At 36.8% G+C, this 16,346-nt stretch overlaps 1 protein-coding gene across 5 annotated transcripts in view; it reads left to right on the top strand.

The window, feature by feature from the left end:
- The window catches only part of Fap (fibroblast activation protein alpha), a 76,570-nt gene that overhangs the window by 43,077 nt on the left and 17,147 nt on the right, over window positions 1-16,346 (top strand). For 4 of the 5 annotated variants that reach the window (XM_008845757.3, XM_017801259.2, XM_029569687.1 and 1 more), the window contains 6 exons: window positions 1,290-1,343; window positions 3,171-3,295; window positions 7,128-7,175; window positions 12,897-12,995; window positions 13,477-13,546; window positions 14,284-14,478. In XM_008845757.3, the coding sequence (XP_008843979.2) occupies window positions 1,290-1,343; window positions 3,171-3,295; window positions 7,128-7,175; window positions 12,897-12,995; window positions 13,477-13,546; window positions 14,284-14,478 (591 nt within the window). The remainder of the gene's footprint in view (window positions 1-1,289; window positions 1,344-3,170; window positions 3,296-7,127; window positions 7,176-12,896; window positions 12,996-13,476; window positions 13,547-14,283; window positions 14,479-16,346) is intronic. The other variant, XM_029569685.1, reaches the window with a different exon arrangement.

The raw sequence follows: 16,346 nt of genomic DNA, 5'->3' as shown, positions 1-16,346 counted from the left end.
TTGAGGCATAATGGGTTTAGGCAGTGGGAAAAAAATGAACCCTTGGAGACCATGCTTTGATCATAACGATGGCCTGAGCTGACAGAGTCCTGAGCTGGAACAATGACAGTGAAGTGTGGACAGGCAATACTCTGCCTCCTTCTCCTGAGTCCTTAGCACTTAGCACCAAGCCTAACACAGGAGAAGTTCAATATGTATTTGTTAAGTAAATGAGAGAAAAACTTAGATGTTAAGAAAGATAGAGATGGAGGGAAACTGGTGAACTATTGTCTGAGGGAGAGGGGAGAGGCAGGTGGAAAAGTCTGCATTGTTGGAGGTGAAAACAACAAAGGAAACCTTGACATCCTGGGAAAGCTGAAAGAGCCCTTGGGAAAGAGACTGAGAAATTTATTCACAGACTGTTTGAAAAGATGTGGGAAAGGTAAGTGAACGTGATGACTGGAGTCCTGTGACATTAGTAGGGGCATGAATAAACCAGACACATGCAGGTTTAGAAGATGAGTTTGATACTGGAAACACATTGCATTATGTTGCCTTTTCCTCCTTCTTGAGACTAAGAAAGTTTTAATGACACTGAGGACATAGACTGTCTGGACTGCTAACCCCCCTGAGAATTAAGTCAAACCTTGTTTATTCTAAACTTTCACACTCTATTATGTTCTTCCTGTGGTGGAGGGGAAAAGTCAGTTACTGTGAGATAGTCAGATAAATTCACAGAGGAATGAAACTCATGCCACCAAACTGGATTTCCTACTTTACAGCTATATTAAAACAGGATGGAGCCTGCCTTAGACAGCTAAGTAGCAAGTCTGTTCTCCTGTGGTTTGTTTGCATCTTGATGAATTAATACGGCCTAAGGTATATGTATCCCAATTTGAATGAGCTTCCCTGACATACCAAACTTATCTACTATTAGGACTTATGGAATAAAATCAAATTGTCTTCACAATCATAGACAAAATAAATAAGAGTTCTGAGAAAACAGGAAACATTTAAGCATGGAAAAGGAAAAGAATATCAATTTAATTGTTATTTTTTCATGGCTTGTATTTAATGAATCAGAATAAAATGTACTGATAATAAAAAGTACTCAGCATAATTTTACCTTTCTAGGATCAGCTATAAGTCAGTAAATATCCCAAATTCAGTTACACACAGCAGTGATTTCTATGCTAGTTAATAGTTTCATTAAACAAATGTTTGTCTGTGCTGTTTACTTTTTTAATTTTAGTGCCAATAGTTTTAGTATTTAATAATTAACAGTTAATAATTTCTGAATATCTTTTCAGGTTTTATTCTAGCAATGAATTTGAAAGTTATCCTGGAAGAAGAAATATCTACAGGTAATTTGAGCCAATTCATGGTGGTATTGCCAGATTGATACAGAGATACATAGATAATCAAGTAATATTACAACATAGCCCTGGATAGACATCTAAAAGTATAAAATGTAGTAAAAGCCATTTTTTGATTAAGACTAATAATTCAGAAAATGTTGTACATCACTACATCCTTACAAAAATTATATGCTCCCCTATGAATCAACTCAAAATGCTTGTTTTCAAAAAGAAAAATATAGGAAATCATAATGCTGATATAAATATTAAATATTTTATATATTTATTTTAAATATCTCAAAATTTTTCTGCTGAGCATACTGGCATGTACCTTTAATCCCAGCACTTGAGAGGCAAAAGCAGGTGGATCCCTGTGAGATGGAGGTCAGCCTGGTCTACATAGCAAGTTCCAGGCCAGCTGGGCTACAGGGAGTTCCTGTTTCAAATAACACAAAAATGTTTAGAGGTAATTAGGAACATGTATTTACTTAGTATGCATTTACTGAATACTTTCTATGTGTCAGACATTGTTTGTAATTCTGTAGTATTGTTTTCTTCACCATGACTCACTTTGGTATCTGCCAATTCCATGCATACAGTAGTCATCAATATTGAAGGTAAATCCAGTTTTGTTTTTGTTGGTTGGAACGGGAAGCTCACCACTCCTTTCTGGGTGTGGGAATAGAAATAATAGTCACCATCATTGATAGTCTACTGCATGCCAAATATCTGATTTACATTTGCAATCTTATTTAATTTCTGCAACTACCACTATTATGTGGTAGATAATATTGTTAGTAAAGATTTGAACATGGGTATGCTGATCACTGGTCCCTTACTATATAGTCTCTTCCTTATAGTTCCACGATCACCAAAAATACAAGCATGAAGGTTCAAAGAGGAAAGAAGAAATGTCTGGCATTCATAGTCCTTTGTTTCCACCCAGACCACACTGTTACCACTCCATTGGGGGACGTATTTCTTTGGAGCCAGCCATGTCTCCAGACCCCTTTGTCATGCTCAAAACAATCTCAGGGACTAGAACGAGAAGGACCTGGGAGGTAGCACAGCCACCCTGGCATCCACGAGACACAGCCTGACCCTTGGCAGAGCACCATCTACTATTCCTGAGATGGGGTTCTGATGCCAAGTGTTTGGTGAAAGGTCTAGGACTATATAATCTATTAAAACTAATCACCACACTCAAGATCCACACAGAGGGCTCTGCTGAGGTAAGTATGGAGACATTATGGAAGTGAAGCTTGACCTTCATGGGGTAGAAGAAATAACATTCCCAGACTGAGCTTCCATTATCCCACATGTCCTGATGAAAGAAATAAAAGGTGCACGAGGCATATGGAAATGTGGTTTCTTATTTCCAATTTGCTTATTATGAAATTCATCTTCCAGATATAGAAGAGGGACCCTTTCTTGGTGAAACTGCCAGGTTTCCTTGTATGTTTTGAAATAGAATAGAAAAAGAGAGAGATGGGAAAATGAAAATCTATGATTCCTGTCTACTTCATAAGAGATGAATGATTATGGAAAGTAATTATTACCTCATTCGCAGTGCAAGTGTTAGGTATCTCTCCCACTTTGGGAAAACCACAGAGGGTTTCTCTCTTAAAGCTTGTGCCACTTCAGGCAAAAATGGATCAAAAATCAAGCTACATCAAAGCACTGTGATTCCCCTTTACTTTAAATGATATTGGCAACAGAAAAATAGAGTGGGTTTGATGTCAATATGTAAATTAGTCACTTTACATGGAGTAGTACATTTTGATAAATACAATCTCAAAATTTCAGCTTAGTTTTATTTTCATTTCCCTCTAGAATTAGCATTGGAAGCTATCCTCCAAGCAAGAAGTGTGTTACTTGCCATCTAAGGAAAGAAAGGTGCCAATATTACACAGCAAGTTTCAGCGACTATGCCAAGTACTATGCACTCATCTGCTATGGTAGGTGATGGACCTAACATCCGCATCACTCTCCCGGTTGCCATTGTCAACATCCTTGTCACCCCATCTGATTAGCTGCAGGTTTTTGGGCACTTGCTCTATGTAAGGATCTTATATCATGCTGAACGCTGGGACGATGAAAACAGATAGGAAAGTATTAGTCTTACTTCTTCACATTTGAGGAAACGAGTGACTTGCAAAGGTGTGCACTGCTCATAAGTAACAGTCAGGCTTGAAGCAAGTCTGCTGCCTCGAAACTTCACGCTTTTAAGCACCATGTTCCACCTCAGTAGGATGCTACTTGTGGGTACCATCTACCAGATATGTACAGCAGGAGCCATAGCATAGGCAGAAGTGTTTTCTCTAATAAAATGGTTGCTCAACTTTGGCTTTATTTGCTGGAAAAATGTCAAAAAATAAAACCCACCTAAGGTCTATCCAGTTATACCTCCAACTCTAGTTTCAACGGGATGAAAATCAAACTTTTCATCCAATGTGTCCTTTGAAATATTGGAAGACATTTTGAGTAATGCATTCAAATACTAAAGAATCATAGGAAGAGCAACATATAAAACATTTCCTGTTTGTTTAAAACATGTGCACATTTCAGAAATATTTTGTGATCTAGATAAGTTGATTTTAGACACAACACGTTTTCTTGAATATAAGAAATAATACAGGTTAAAATAACACTACAAATCAATGAACTTGATAACTACTGGAGTTTAGGTACTCATCATAAGGATATAGAAAGCTACACTGGAAAATCTCTAATTCTCCAGTCACTACCTTCTCACCCAGTGGTGTGGGTAAAGCAATTGGCAAGAGGTGTTACAAAGTGCAAGCCACCCTCCTGTTTCTGATATCAACTTTCTATGTGTGGATAGATGACTTAGAGAACAAAATAAGTCTCACCAACTGAGTCCCCTGCTCAGTTGTAGAGGCCTTGTGAGGGTTTCCTGTAAAAAGAACAAGAACGGAGGCCACCCCAATATACCACTTCCCTGAATCCAGCCACTTGATTCTAGATCCTGAGTCACAACTGATTTAACTATGTTGACATGAATAAGCATCTTAACCCAAATGCTCCCTTCAAGATGGTACAAGATGTCAGCTTGAAATAACACTACCATAAAATGTTTGGTCAGTGGCATCTCTGAAATGTCAAGAGATTGTTGTTCATGGCCATATGTGCTGATTGTGATTATGGCATTTAAAGGTAAACATTAAATGTCCCTCTCAAGTTATATGCAATATTTTTCAGCCCAAGTTCTGTATTTATGTAACATGTATCACAAGCTTACATGCCAGGCACATAGCATCATTGAACTAACCACACTGGAACATCTGTTTATCTTTTTCTCCTGGAAGGCTGGGGTTGATCTCTTTTTCTTTCTATTCATAGGACTAAGAAGAGTGTCTAATACACTACAGACATTGGATGTTTGCAAAATACACATAGGCATTACGGAGCATTAAAAGCACTACTGTCCTTTGCAAACTCTACTAAGGAACTTGTCTCCTGCTGTTCTCTCTGCTGATAAGGGCATAAGTTGCACTGCATTAACATATATACATTTATATTGATATATACTCTGTATTTGAAAGACACTAGAGCACTTTGGGAAAGCATTGTGCTACATTTTATATTACTCTGTCTCCCTGATATCTCCTTGAGCCTAAATGTTCACTGAAGTATATAGATAAGAAACCAAAAATTAAGCTGTCATCAAAAGTTGGTGGAAGAGTCCTTTCTAGAACTTGAATCGCCTGACTTTTCTACCACTCACTCTTCCTCGGCAGTATGGTAATTTCCCATTTAGCAAAAAATATACTGTGTGGGAAGCATCACATCGTCTGGTGTTTTTGAAGCTCCAGTAAAATGAGTCACTGCGCCATCATAGGAAAAACCTTGAAATCTTTCCCTTTAGGGCTAAGAGTAACGCCTCATTATGTAACTTCAAACTCTCCAAAGAGCTGCTGAGTTCTGGATGACAGAATTAATGCAGGTAAATCATATCAGTACTGCTGAAAGAACAAAAACATTACAAAATCAGAATTGTAGCCATTGATGTCTGTACTTTCACGTCATCAGGCTGCTGTGCCTAGAGCGGCCAGTCATTAGCGGGTCTTTAGTTTAGAATAAAAAGAAATGCAAGTTTTCATTACTGGAACCACGTGCTCATGAAATTTCACATGATAGGTGTTAACAGATTAAAGGCTAAAGATTTAGATATGCCTTAGATTTAGATATTTCCTTAGATTTTGACCTCAAATGTGCTTGTTCCTTTTGATGACTTTGAAGAAGCACTGACTCAAATGCAAAACTCGGCAATTCCACTCCACTCTCAGATTCCACAGAACGGTTGGGTTTTGAGGAAGTCAAATAATATCCCTCTTCTCCATTCCCAAGTTAGGCTGAGGAGTCATTCAGGAGAGCAAAATGTTAGCTTTATTATTTGCAAAGACTAATTGGAAAATGTGACTGAGGCATGTGCCTTCTAACATTGTACTCCAGAATTACAGTTGCACAAATATGGGTACAATTGTACAGCTAACAGGATCCGCTCATGGGGCTTGGCACTGTTGCACTTACAGCTCCAGGGAATCCAAAGCATGTTTTCCATAGGGAGAAAGCTGCCAGAAGCAAGCCAGAAAGCACAATTCATAGCCAGGTCATCTTAGAACTCATCAGAAAAGTCCCTCCTGCTTTATGCAGAGCCAAATACATTAATAGGGCTACCTTGAAGTAGAAGAAAATAATCAGGAATGACAAAAGCATTCACTCCAACATCCACATGCGTTTTTAACCTATTGGATGCCTAAGTAAATACACAACTTGAATTGAGTATTTCTAGGTATTATTTCATTATATATTTAAGGTAAGTAATAATGTTTAATTTTTTTTCTTGTTAAAATGGACAGTTTCTACATAGAAATGCTGAATGTTGGACTCCATAGCGAGCACTGGTGAGCCAGCATGATCATTCCACCTTTAGAACTGATATATTGCTCATTGCTGAAGGTGTAGGTGGCTGATAATATATAACTGAGTCCCTGTCTCTGGAGATTACTCTAGGCATAGGTCCATGTAATGACTGTGCTGCATGCTGGGAGATAAGTCTATCCTGTTGCCCCTTTGGAACAATTCTACAGATTCCACAGTTTACTGGAGGGCTGGCTAGAAGCTCTGAGCTATTATATTGCACTGAAGTCTACCTTCCCTTCCTTCCTATCCTTAACCCTAAAATAGCATCTCAATACAACCTCTTCCTGTTCCCATGAACTGGCCCAAACTTTGTTCTGCATGCTTTGCAGGGAACATAACCTAAAAAGCATATTTGGAAAGGAAACATAATCTATATAAATTTATTTCTGCATATAATTATTATATGGATAAAAAGTGCTAGATTTCACTCACCAAAACAAACAGAACGTTAAACAAATGAACTTCAGCCTGGATACCAATGAAGAAATTTACTGGATGGTAAAGACACAGCTAAAACTGGTTCAGTGCAGCATGACAGCTTCCCCGAGGGGCATCTGAAGTTTCTGATGCCCCTCTGTGTAATTAGGTTTTAACTATTCAGGATCACTCCTGGAAAAGCTACAGGTAATGCTTCCCTTACAGCTTTCCTTTGATTGGACTATGATTTCATGTGTAGTTTACTTGTAACTTAAAAGGTGTTTATTTTTCCAAGGGATAAAAGTCACTAAAGAATTAAAAGATAAACTTGAGCTTGACACTAGTTACAAATACTAAGAGCAATCCTGTTGAAAGCAAAGTGTTATTTTAACAGTAAGTCACCTCCTGTTTTCATCCTGCATGCAGGCCCAGGCCTCCCCATTTCCACCCTTCATGACGGCCGCACTGATCAAGGTATGCTCTCTTGCATCTAAAAGACATCCCAAATTCTCTGTCATGCTCCACTGTAGAGGTCAAGGCAGTTGGCTTTCACTGACAAGAGGAATTGTAATGTAATCCCATGATCATATAGCTTATTATTTCACAGATTTGGACTTCATTTCAGTCAAACATGATCATATGAAGCATAGTGATTCTTTTCAGAGAGAGTGTGGCATATGAAACAAGTTATACTGTAGAGGTCAAGCCTTTCTTCTACAACTGGCCTTACAAAAGCAGAGAAGTTTGGAACTGGGAAGAAAGCCTCATCCATAGATCCTCCTTCTCAAAAAAGAATTCCTGTTTTACAAGGAGTATTTTTTTTTCTCTTTGGTGGTTGTTGTTTTGTAACATTCCATGCTGGAAACAAATTCTAGATATAACTTCTCTAGTTCGGTTCAGAGCAGAGGGTGATTACCATGCCAGCATTTTGATTTGTTTTGTTTTGCTTTGTGTTAAGAGCTACATCATACTGTTGCCACATATGAAATCCCTGAAACTTGGAGGTACTTTCCATTTGTGACCGCTATCATGACAGTTCTCCTCTACCTTGAATTTGTGAGATCAGTTCCAATAGTTCACAGTTCAAAGATGGCCATTTTTGCTCTCAAAGGAGTCATCCAAGTCTATAATCGTCTGGCATTCTTTCTGCTAGTTTGCAGTGTCTTCTGATGTGCTGTTAACAGCATAGACTCGGATTGCTGGAGAGCAGGGACGCTGTGAGCATGCACATGCTGGCCCCTTCAGCACTCAGGCCTGCCTTTGTCCCTGGACAGCTCTGCTGAAAAGCCAGGACATTACTTAGGGATTAGCTTTGGTGTCAGAGTAATAGCTCAAGAATAGGTGAAAATAAAGTCATGAGGAAAAAGTCAGGAGTGCTGGCCGAGACAGGGATTATTACGGAGAACTGTGAATTTAGTTTCATTTTGAAATTGTTTTAACCTCGTATCTAATAATGGAATACTTAAAAAAAATAACAGGTTATATTTGTTCATTTGGCATATTCAACTTTCAGGGCTAGAGAAAGATATTTTAAAATGAAACTGCTTTATGGTCCTAAAGATTTCATTTTAGTGGCAATCATCATAGATATTTAAAGTTCATTTTATCATGACTCTAAAATATAACTCGACTTCCTTTATCCCATAGCATGAATTTCTACATCCTAGCATTTTTTTCCTTAATGTTCTTGTTATATTCCAGGCAGATACTAATCTTTGTACTGCTTTTGAAGTTTTATTACATCACTCTCCGTATACATCCATGTATTTTTATATTTTCTAATTCAAGAAATAACTCAAATTCTTTTAGAGCACAGAGCCATAAACTTGTCTAATGATAACAATGTTTTTTATAATGTTTTATTAGCTGTTTTCTTCATTGCTCCAACCAAACCTGGTAAGGAGCAGCTTAAAGGAGATAGATCGTTTAAGGAGGAGCTGATCATATTATGCCTTCAGTCTGGAAGCAGAGAAAAGACAGGAATGGGGCTTGGCTATTAAGCCTCTAGACCAGTCCCTCAGTGTTTGTCTTCTACCAGCAAGACGCCACCTCCAAAGGATACTACTACCTCCAAAACAGTGCTGCCAGCTAGAGACCAGGTGTTCAAACACAGGCACCTATAAGGGGTGTTTCACATTCAAATCAACACATATGCTTATCACAAACAGAGATTCTCTGGTCTTCCTTAGAGACTCTAGTCCAGTAGATTTTGGACAATGCTTGAGAATCTATATATACTTTTTATAAACATGTAACTGTAGACTAGAGAGATGATGGGTTAAAAGCACTGGCTGCTGACACAAAATATCTGGGTTCGATTCCTAGCATCCACATAGTGCCAACAACCATCCTTAACTCCAGTTCCAGGGAATCTGATACCCTCTTCTGATATGGGCATTGCATGGCATGGGTGCACTTACACACATGCAGGCAATACACTCGTACACATAAAATAAAAATGCATAAATATAATATTTTTAAAAATGAAGTTCCAACTGCTGTTTTATAGCAGATGCTGTGCATTTTTTTATTTTTTCTTTTACCCATTACCCTTTGCATTTGGTATCAGCAATCTTCATTCAACAACTATTTAGTGGGCACTTTCCAAATTAATCCATACAGTGTGCTGCATACTAGTTCTTTAAAATGATGGATGCTGGATTAGACATTGTCTCTGCCCTTCATGAAATTACAAATTAGTGGGGGATGCAAATGTGTAAGCAGGCACAGATGAGAGAGTAGGATGTAGTTCTAAGGGAAAGAAAATACAGGAAACATGAAAGCACATAGAGAGAGCCCTTATCTGGGTTGTTGCAGGGAGGAAACATCTCCTTATGATAGTCATCAAACCTGAGACTCATGAACACAAAAGAAATTGATTGGATGATTGACTTGGTCAAATGGACTGAAATAAATGTTTTTTGACTTCAAGAGTACTCACTGAGGAAAACATCTCTGAGGCGATTATGAATTTTGTTTTGAATATTGAGTTTTGGATACTGGTAGGATATGCTGGTAGAGCTGGTTGGTCCTACAATGGCATGATTTTTGGATCTGAATGTCAAACCATTCATCACACTGAAGATGATTGTCAAAAAGTTGCTAGTTTACGGAGCACATGGTTACTAAAGCATTGGCAGTAGATGAGATCGATCAACAGAGTGGGAAATAAATGATAGGTGAGTTAGTGAAAAGTGAGCCTTGAACAAAACCACATGGAATGCAAGGGCTCAAGAAGTGCAAAATGGCAAATGAGCCTTCTGAGGACACCAAGAGAGAACAGCTGGAGGCAGACAGCCTTGAGATGGGCCAGGGAAGGCAGGGAGAAGACCCAAGAAAGTGATGGTGCTTGGCGAGGCAAACACACATTGATACTACGTTGGTCAAGGCAGTTTCTGCAAACAGTGAGGGAAGTAGCAAGATTAAAGTGAGGATTGTCCTGCATAAGAAATGTGTTTGAAAAAATTAATGCTTCCAGTGAGTCTGCGAAGAAAAGGAGAGGAGAAGTTGGATACTGACTGGGAACAGCTAATGCATGTTTAATTTTGTTTTTGAAAAATGATAAATATTTGAGTATGGTTAAATGTTGATTGGAAAAATATGAGGGGCCTAGAGAGATGGCTCAGCAGTTAAGAACACTGGTTGTTCTTGCAGAAGACCTGGGTTTGAATCCCAGCACCCACATGGCAGCTAAAAACTGTAATTCCAGTTCAGGAGATCCAACAGCCTCTTCTGTCTTCCATAGGCATTGCATGACATGGGTCCATTTACCTACATGCAGACAATGCAGGCATACAGATAAAATAAAAATAATAAATAAAATATTTTATTAAAAAAAGAAAAAAAATATGAGGTTAAAAGGAATTAAAGAATGCCAGGCACAGTAGCACATGGCACATGCCTATAATTCCAGCACTTGGAAGGTAAAAAACAGAGGGCCAAGAGTTTGAAACCAGCCTTGACTACTTAGCTTGGACTATATAAGATCCCACCTCAAAGTAAAGGATTAGAGTGAAGAAATCAAAGAGGGAGGTCCCTGAGAAATTGAGAGGGGATGGGGTCCTGAAATAGGTGAAAAGATTAACCTCTTGTGACAGAAGAGGGTGAAGAGATTAGTGGTAGTCGTATGGAAGTTTGTAGGCACTACAGAAGATGATGGGCTTCATTTTCCTTGCAAAGAGGAAAGTCACTTGAAAACAGCAGATGGCATTTGAACTAGATACTATGGAAACCCAGAAGAGTTGGCATTTATTATCGAGGGCCCAGTTGAGGTTTAGTTGCTTTGGGCACTACAGGTTCTCATTAAAATTAACTGACTGACTGAATGACCTCACTTATCAGCTTTTCCACAGATTTTTCACACAGCTTAATTAATAAGCAATATAGCATTTTGATAGGCCTGAAACAAAAATCAAATATAAATTCTATCACTTAAAATATCGTTCAGTTTTGTCATAATGAAGTATCTGCAAACACATACAGAGCATGCACTCCATGATTTATCCCCGATCCCCAGTAGACTCTGTGAGTACTTCCTTTACACGTTGCAGGCTTTAAAAGCACAGCTCCACAGAGAAGTCCAGCTGCTACCTCTCCCTCTCATCATAGCCCTAGGAAATTCCATTTGTGCTTCAAGATGTGGGAAAACTTCTCACTATTCATAAAAATGTAACTCTTAACTATAGAAGCATTGTTTAGCTTTGCAGTTAAACCCAGCATTTCATTAAGTCATAAATGTTAAAGAATGTGATGATTAGCAACCTAATGGAGATAAAGTAAAATTTATAACGTGATTTTACCTCCTATTGTACTCAGATAATAATAATCTTAATCGGTGAACCCATCTGCCACTCTATATTCTTGCTTCGCATGGGATTCCCTCCACCTACAACAGCTCCACATACGGACTTCACAGAGTGAAGAGTTGGCTTCCCTTAGAATTGTGCATTCAATTTTTGTGTGTTTTAACATCTACTATGTCACAAGTATCTCTTTGCTTGATGGATTACCCAAAGCTAATGTGAACGTTATTGTGTCATTTATATAAATCGTACTCAAAGCATCTATACTTGTGCTAAGATTAAATATAACACATTGGAGCAAAATGTCATGAGTATATGAAAACTGAAAGTCACAAGGGAAGTGGTTTGGGAAACTCAGTGTAGTTTTAAGTTTTTAGTTCGCTGTCTTCAGGGCCCACTTTTCAAAAAGGCATAGAAACAAAACATCTTCAGAATTTCTTTTGTAGCCATTACTCTTTCTCACAAGACATCTACTTCCCTCATTGAAAACAAAGATCTAAATTCCACATATTATATGATGCTAATATCAAATTCTAGTTCAAAATAACACTTATAAAAAGCCCCACATAATAGAAATTAATTTACATGTATTGCTAATCTATGGCACCCAGAAGATCAATGGATTTGTTCACTTTCAAACATTAAAGCATAAAACTTATCTGATCTCAGATATAGGCAAACATTCTCAGCCTCCCAAGAGCTGAATTATAGGCATGAGCTGCCACTGCTGGCCATAAACAGCAGCTTTAAGATTATTTTTTTCAGGTAGAAAACAACAACAACAAAAAGAATACTGTACATTGTTGTTATTTTACTATTTATAGCAACCTTGGGAGAAAGGATTTGAAGGAATCATGTACATAGTAATCTGGGTTTTTTGTAAAAGGAGAATTTCTTTTAATCTTCAAATACAATGGAAATGGTTAAGATATAAATATAAAAATATTACAGAAATAATATTTAACTTCACACATTGAAGAATTTCGGTTTGTAACTATACCATCTATTTCATTTTTATGGGTCAATGATCTAAATATTATATCTGTTACTTACATTTAATCAATTTTAAAAGAAATGTCAACTAATTAGCTACATGACTTTAAATTGAAATTGAGAAAATACAGCTGGAGGTGGGAAGACATGGTTGAATTAGCATCGCTGCTTTTGTGCTTCTGCTCCCAATGTCAGAAATATTAAATAACATAAGGATTCATTTAGGACAATGATTGACACTTGGATCTGCACTAAAAAATGGATTAAGATTGTCAGTATGATGTGCCTTAAAGAAGCATTACATGTTATTTCAGTTTCATGCATACGAAAGCCAATGGAATTTTATGAAATTATTTATGTAAACACTATTAACTAAAGATGAACATTTTATTTTTCTAAGAAATAAAAATCCTGGAAGAAAATAAGGAATTGGAAAATGCCTTGAAAAATATCCAGCTGCCTACAGAAGAAATTAAGAAACTTGAAGTAGATGAAATTAGTAAGATATTTTAAAAACTTCTCACTTATAGATAAGAAGTTGAACACTTTTCTCGCTTTAAAAAATACTGAGTAAATGTTATAGTCTGAACCATGTGATATATTACAGGCTCTTATTTAAAATAAACTTTCTTTAACAATGTTTAGTTACCGTAAGCATTGTTAATTTCATTATGGATACAGCTGATCATCTACTTTCCATAGCTCCCTTTCAACACTGACATTTTTTTAAAAAGAGTTTGTCTAATTTTAGAATATACCCTTCTAGAGAAAATAGTATTTCAAGAGCAAATAGTATTTCAAGATTTCTAGTCATTTGTAAATTAAACATAAAAATATATAATAAAATTCATTTAAAATATATTCTTAGTCTTTAACAATTTACTAGTTATGCGTTGATTTTATGGTGTACATTGTTCAAGAAAATAAATGACAACATATGTGTTGTGGAATGATGATTCTCTTGCTTTTTGTTTTCAAAGCTTTATGGTACAAGATGATTCTTCCTCCTGGATTTGACAGATCAAAGAAGTATCCCTTGCTAATTCAAGTGTATGTAATATTTTCACTGGTGTAAAACTATTTACTGAAAATATGTTGGATGAAATACACATTTATGAAATAGAATGAACCACTCTCCTTGGTAACAGTTCCTATTGATGCTGTTTTTATATATTCTTCAACTAATCAGAGTAAATAAAATATGGTTATTTAAAATAGATTGAGGAAGTTTTGAGATTTTAGATGGACTCGCTTGCATTTGCTGTGTTGAATTTCCTTTGTATGGCAAATTGCCGAATGTGTCAGAATACCTTTGAGATAGAGAAATTGCAGCCAAAAAATATTGTAAATCATCTTAACATCTTATGTAATTGAGTTAGAAATGAAATAAAGGAATGGAATACATTTTGTGGAATCACACCCAAAATCAGTGCTGACCTACACACAATTTGCTTAAAACACCATGCATTTTTTAAGTATATCTTATGTCTGCTTTTAGCAAGTGGCAGGTGGCAGAAATGACGAAAAACCCACACATATTCCTTGAAATGCCAACCCTAGATGTATCCGTTTTGGGGAAGAGGAGAGGCTGTGTCCCAAAACAACTTCCTTGTAGCAAACCTCTGGGAAAAGCCTGGTCCTCTCTTGATTTAGAGCCAGCTCTAATGCTATTGTTATTGAAATTTTATCGCATAATTGTACTGGGAAATATCAGAGCCAGTGCTAGGCCAGTGTGGGGTGTTGGGTTTTACAGAGAATTCAGAAATTTATTTTTGCTTTTCTTTTAGGTATGGTGGTCCCTGCAGTCAGAGTGTGAGGTCTGTATTTGCTGTTAATTGGATATCTTATCTTGCAAGTAAGGAGGGAATGGTCATTGCCCTGGTGGATGGTCGAGGCACTGCTTTCCAAGGTGACAAACTCCTGTATGCAGTGTATCGAAAGCTGGGTGTGTATGAAGTTGAGGACCAGATCACAGCTGTCAGGTGAGCACCTTCTCATTAAACTGTTCACAGGCAACAAACATTGTCCAAACACGACTGAATTTCTACATTTTCTTTCTTCGTTTCTTTTTGTACTTCTGGGGTTCACACCTTGGGCTTCGTGTATCATATGCATGCAGGTTACCAGTGAGCTATACACCAGCCCTATTTTCTTTTCTTAATGACTTAGTTGGTTTTTGTGCTTTTGTTGTATTTTGTTTTGTTTTGTTTTGTTTTCTCTCTCTCTATTTTCCTGACTTGGTACAAAATTATCATTCATTGGAAAGGGGATATTTTTGCCAAATTTTGGGAAAATCATTTAAAAAGAGCTAATAAATGTGTAGAAAAGTGCTTGGTAGTGCTCAGTGTTAAATACTCTTATGATGTCAATCATTTCACTGCACTTTCATTTATTACTACCGCTCAAAATTGGAAAAAGAAAAAAATTATGTAACTCTAGTGATCGTCTTCAATAAATCAGACCCTGGGGGTTCTATGCCCTGTGTTTGAAATGGCTCAAGTGTTCATCTCACTCCTTGTTTGAGGCACTGGACATTCACTTGAGATTAAACTTCCTGTCAAGTTTGACTATGCTAGAACAAAAGAGTGTACCTATTTTCACTCGGCAAATTCGTCATCTTTTACATAGTAGAAATAATATTATGAAATTTAGAAAGAAAACAGGTTTAATTTCTTCTTCCTCAGCTATATTTTCAACCACAATTTATGATTCAATCATCTTTTTCTGAATGTTTAAAAGAATGTTGTGGTCAAAACCCTTGTTACACTGAGGATACTGTACAGCACGTTTTTGGCTATTTCTGTAGTTCTTGGACCCCTATTGCTACAATATGAATAGGTGAAGCCGAAAATTAATACTTCCTCAGTTTAAAAGCTACAGCAAATTTCTTATTATGCTTCTAGTCACATGTACATGAGACAGCTATAGACTGAATGCTGAGTCACAGGAAAGAGCAGCTTCAAAAATCCAGTAGAATATTTCTTCTATCCCCTTAATGCCATTATATTAGTGATATCAATGCAACATATACAAAAGAGAGTATAGTTAACAGCTAGGATCTAGGCCCAGACAGCACTTTTTGATATTTCTGACTCTGATCAAAGCAGAAGAGTTCAGATTCATATGTAATTATTTTTAAGAAGAGAAAGCCAATCATGACTCATGTATTTCAATGTTTCTTTCACTCTGTGAATAGTCATTTATGCACAAATGAACACAAAATATGTTCAGTTAAAGCAGTCTATTTTAATAAAATAAATTAATAAGTTGTTAAACAACATCAGAATCAGAGTTAAAGCCTCACTTCTAGGAGGCTCCATGATTCTCACTGATCCAGATTTTTGGTATTTTTTTAATATTAATTTGTTTGGAAGAATTTCATCCAATGGAGAAATAGAAGAAACTAATTCCACTGAGATATCAGAATTGTTTGTTTTTGTTTTTGCAGTGCTGTAGGCCAAACCCAGGACCCTGCAAATGCTAAGCAAGCACTCCCACTGATCTACATCCACTTTTAATGCAAACTGTGGTGCCCCCTAATAGGAATATGAACACATTTGTCAGTATTGTAGCTTTAATTCCTTAGGGCTGTTTTAGAACATCCTGAGTCTTGTCTATTAATTCTTAAACTACGCAAAACACCAAAGAAATGTAATCTTACCGGACTGTAGGAAGGCACAGAGTTTGAAAATTATACTTCATTTTTCTTTTCAATTAGGTTTTTACTAAAGTTGATAGACCCAGAAAGTGTTTTTGGCTTCGTTTTTTTTTTTTTTTTTTTTTTTTTTTTATATTCCCCCTTTTACCAACAACCACACACCCACAAAATAAAATTTATTTCGTTTTTTTT

This window comes from Nannospalax galili, unplaced genomic scaffold, assembly GCF_000622305.1.
Source record: "Nannospalax galili isolate Female #2095 unplaced genomic scaffold, S.galili_v1.0 scaffold540, whole genome shotgun sequence".
In the NCBI taxonomy this organism is placed as follows: Eukaryota; Metazoa; Chordata; class Mammalia; order Rodentia; family Spalacidae; genus Nannospalax; species Nannospalax galili.
This window is presented reverse-complemented; position numbering and strand designations above follow the sequence as displayed.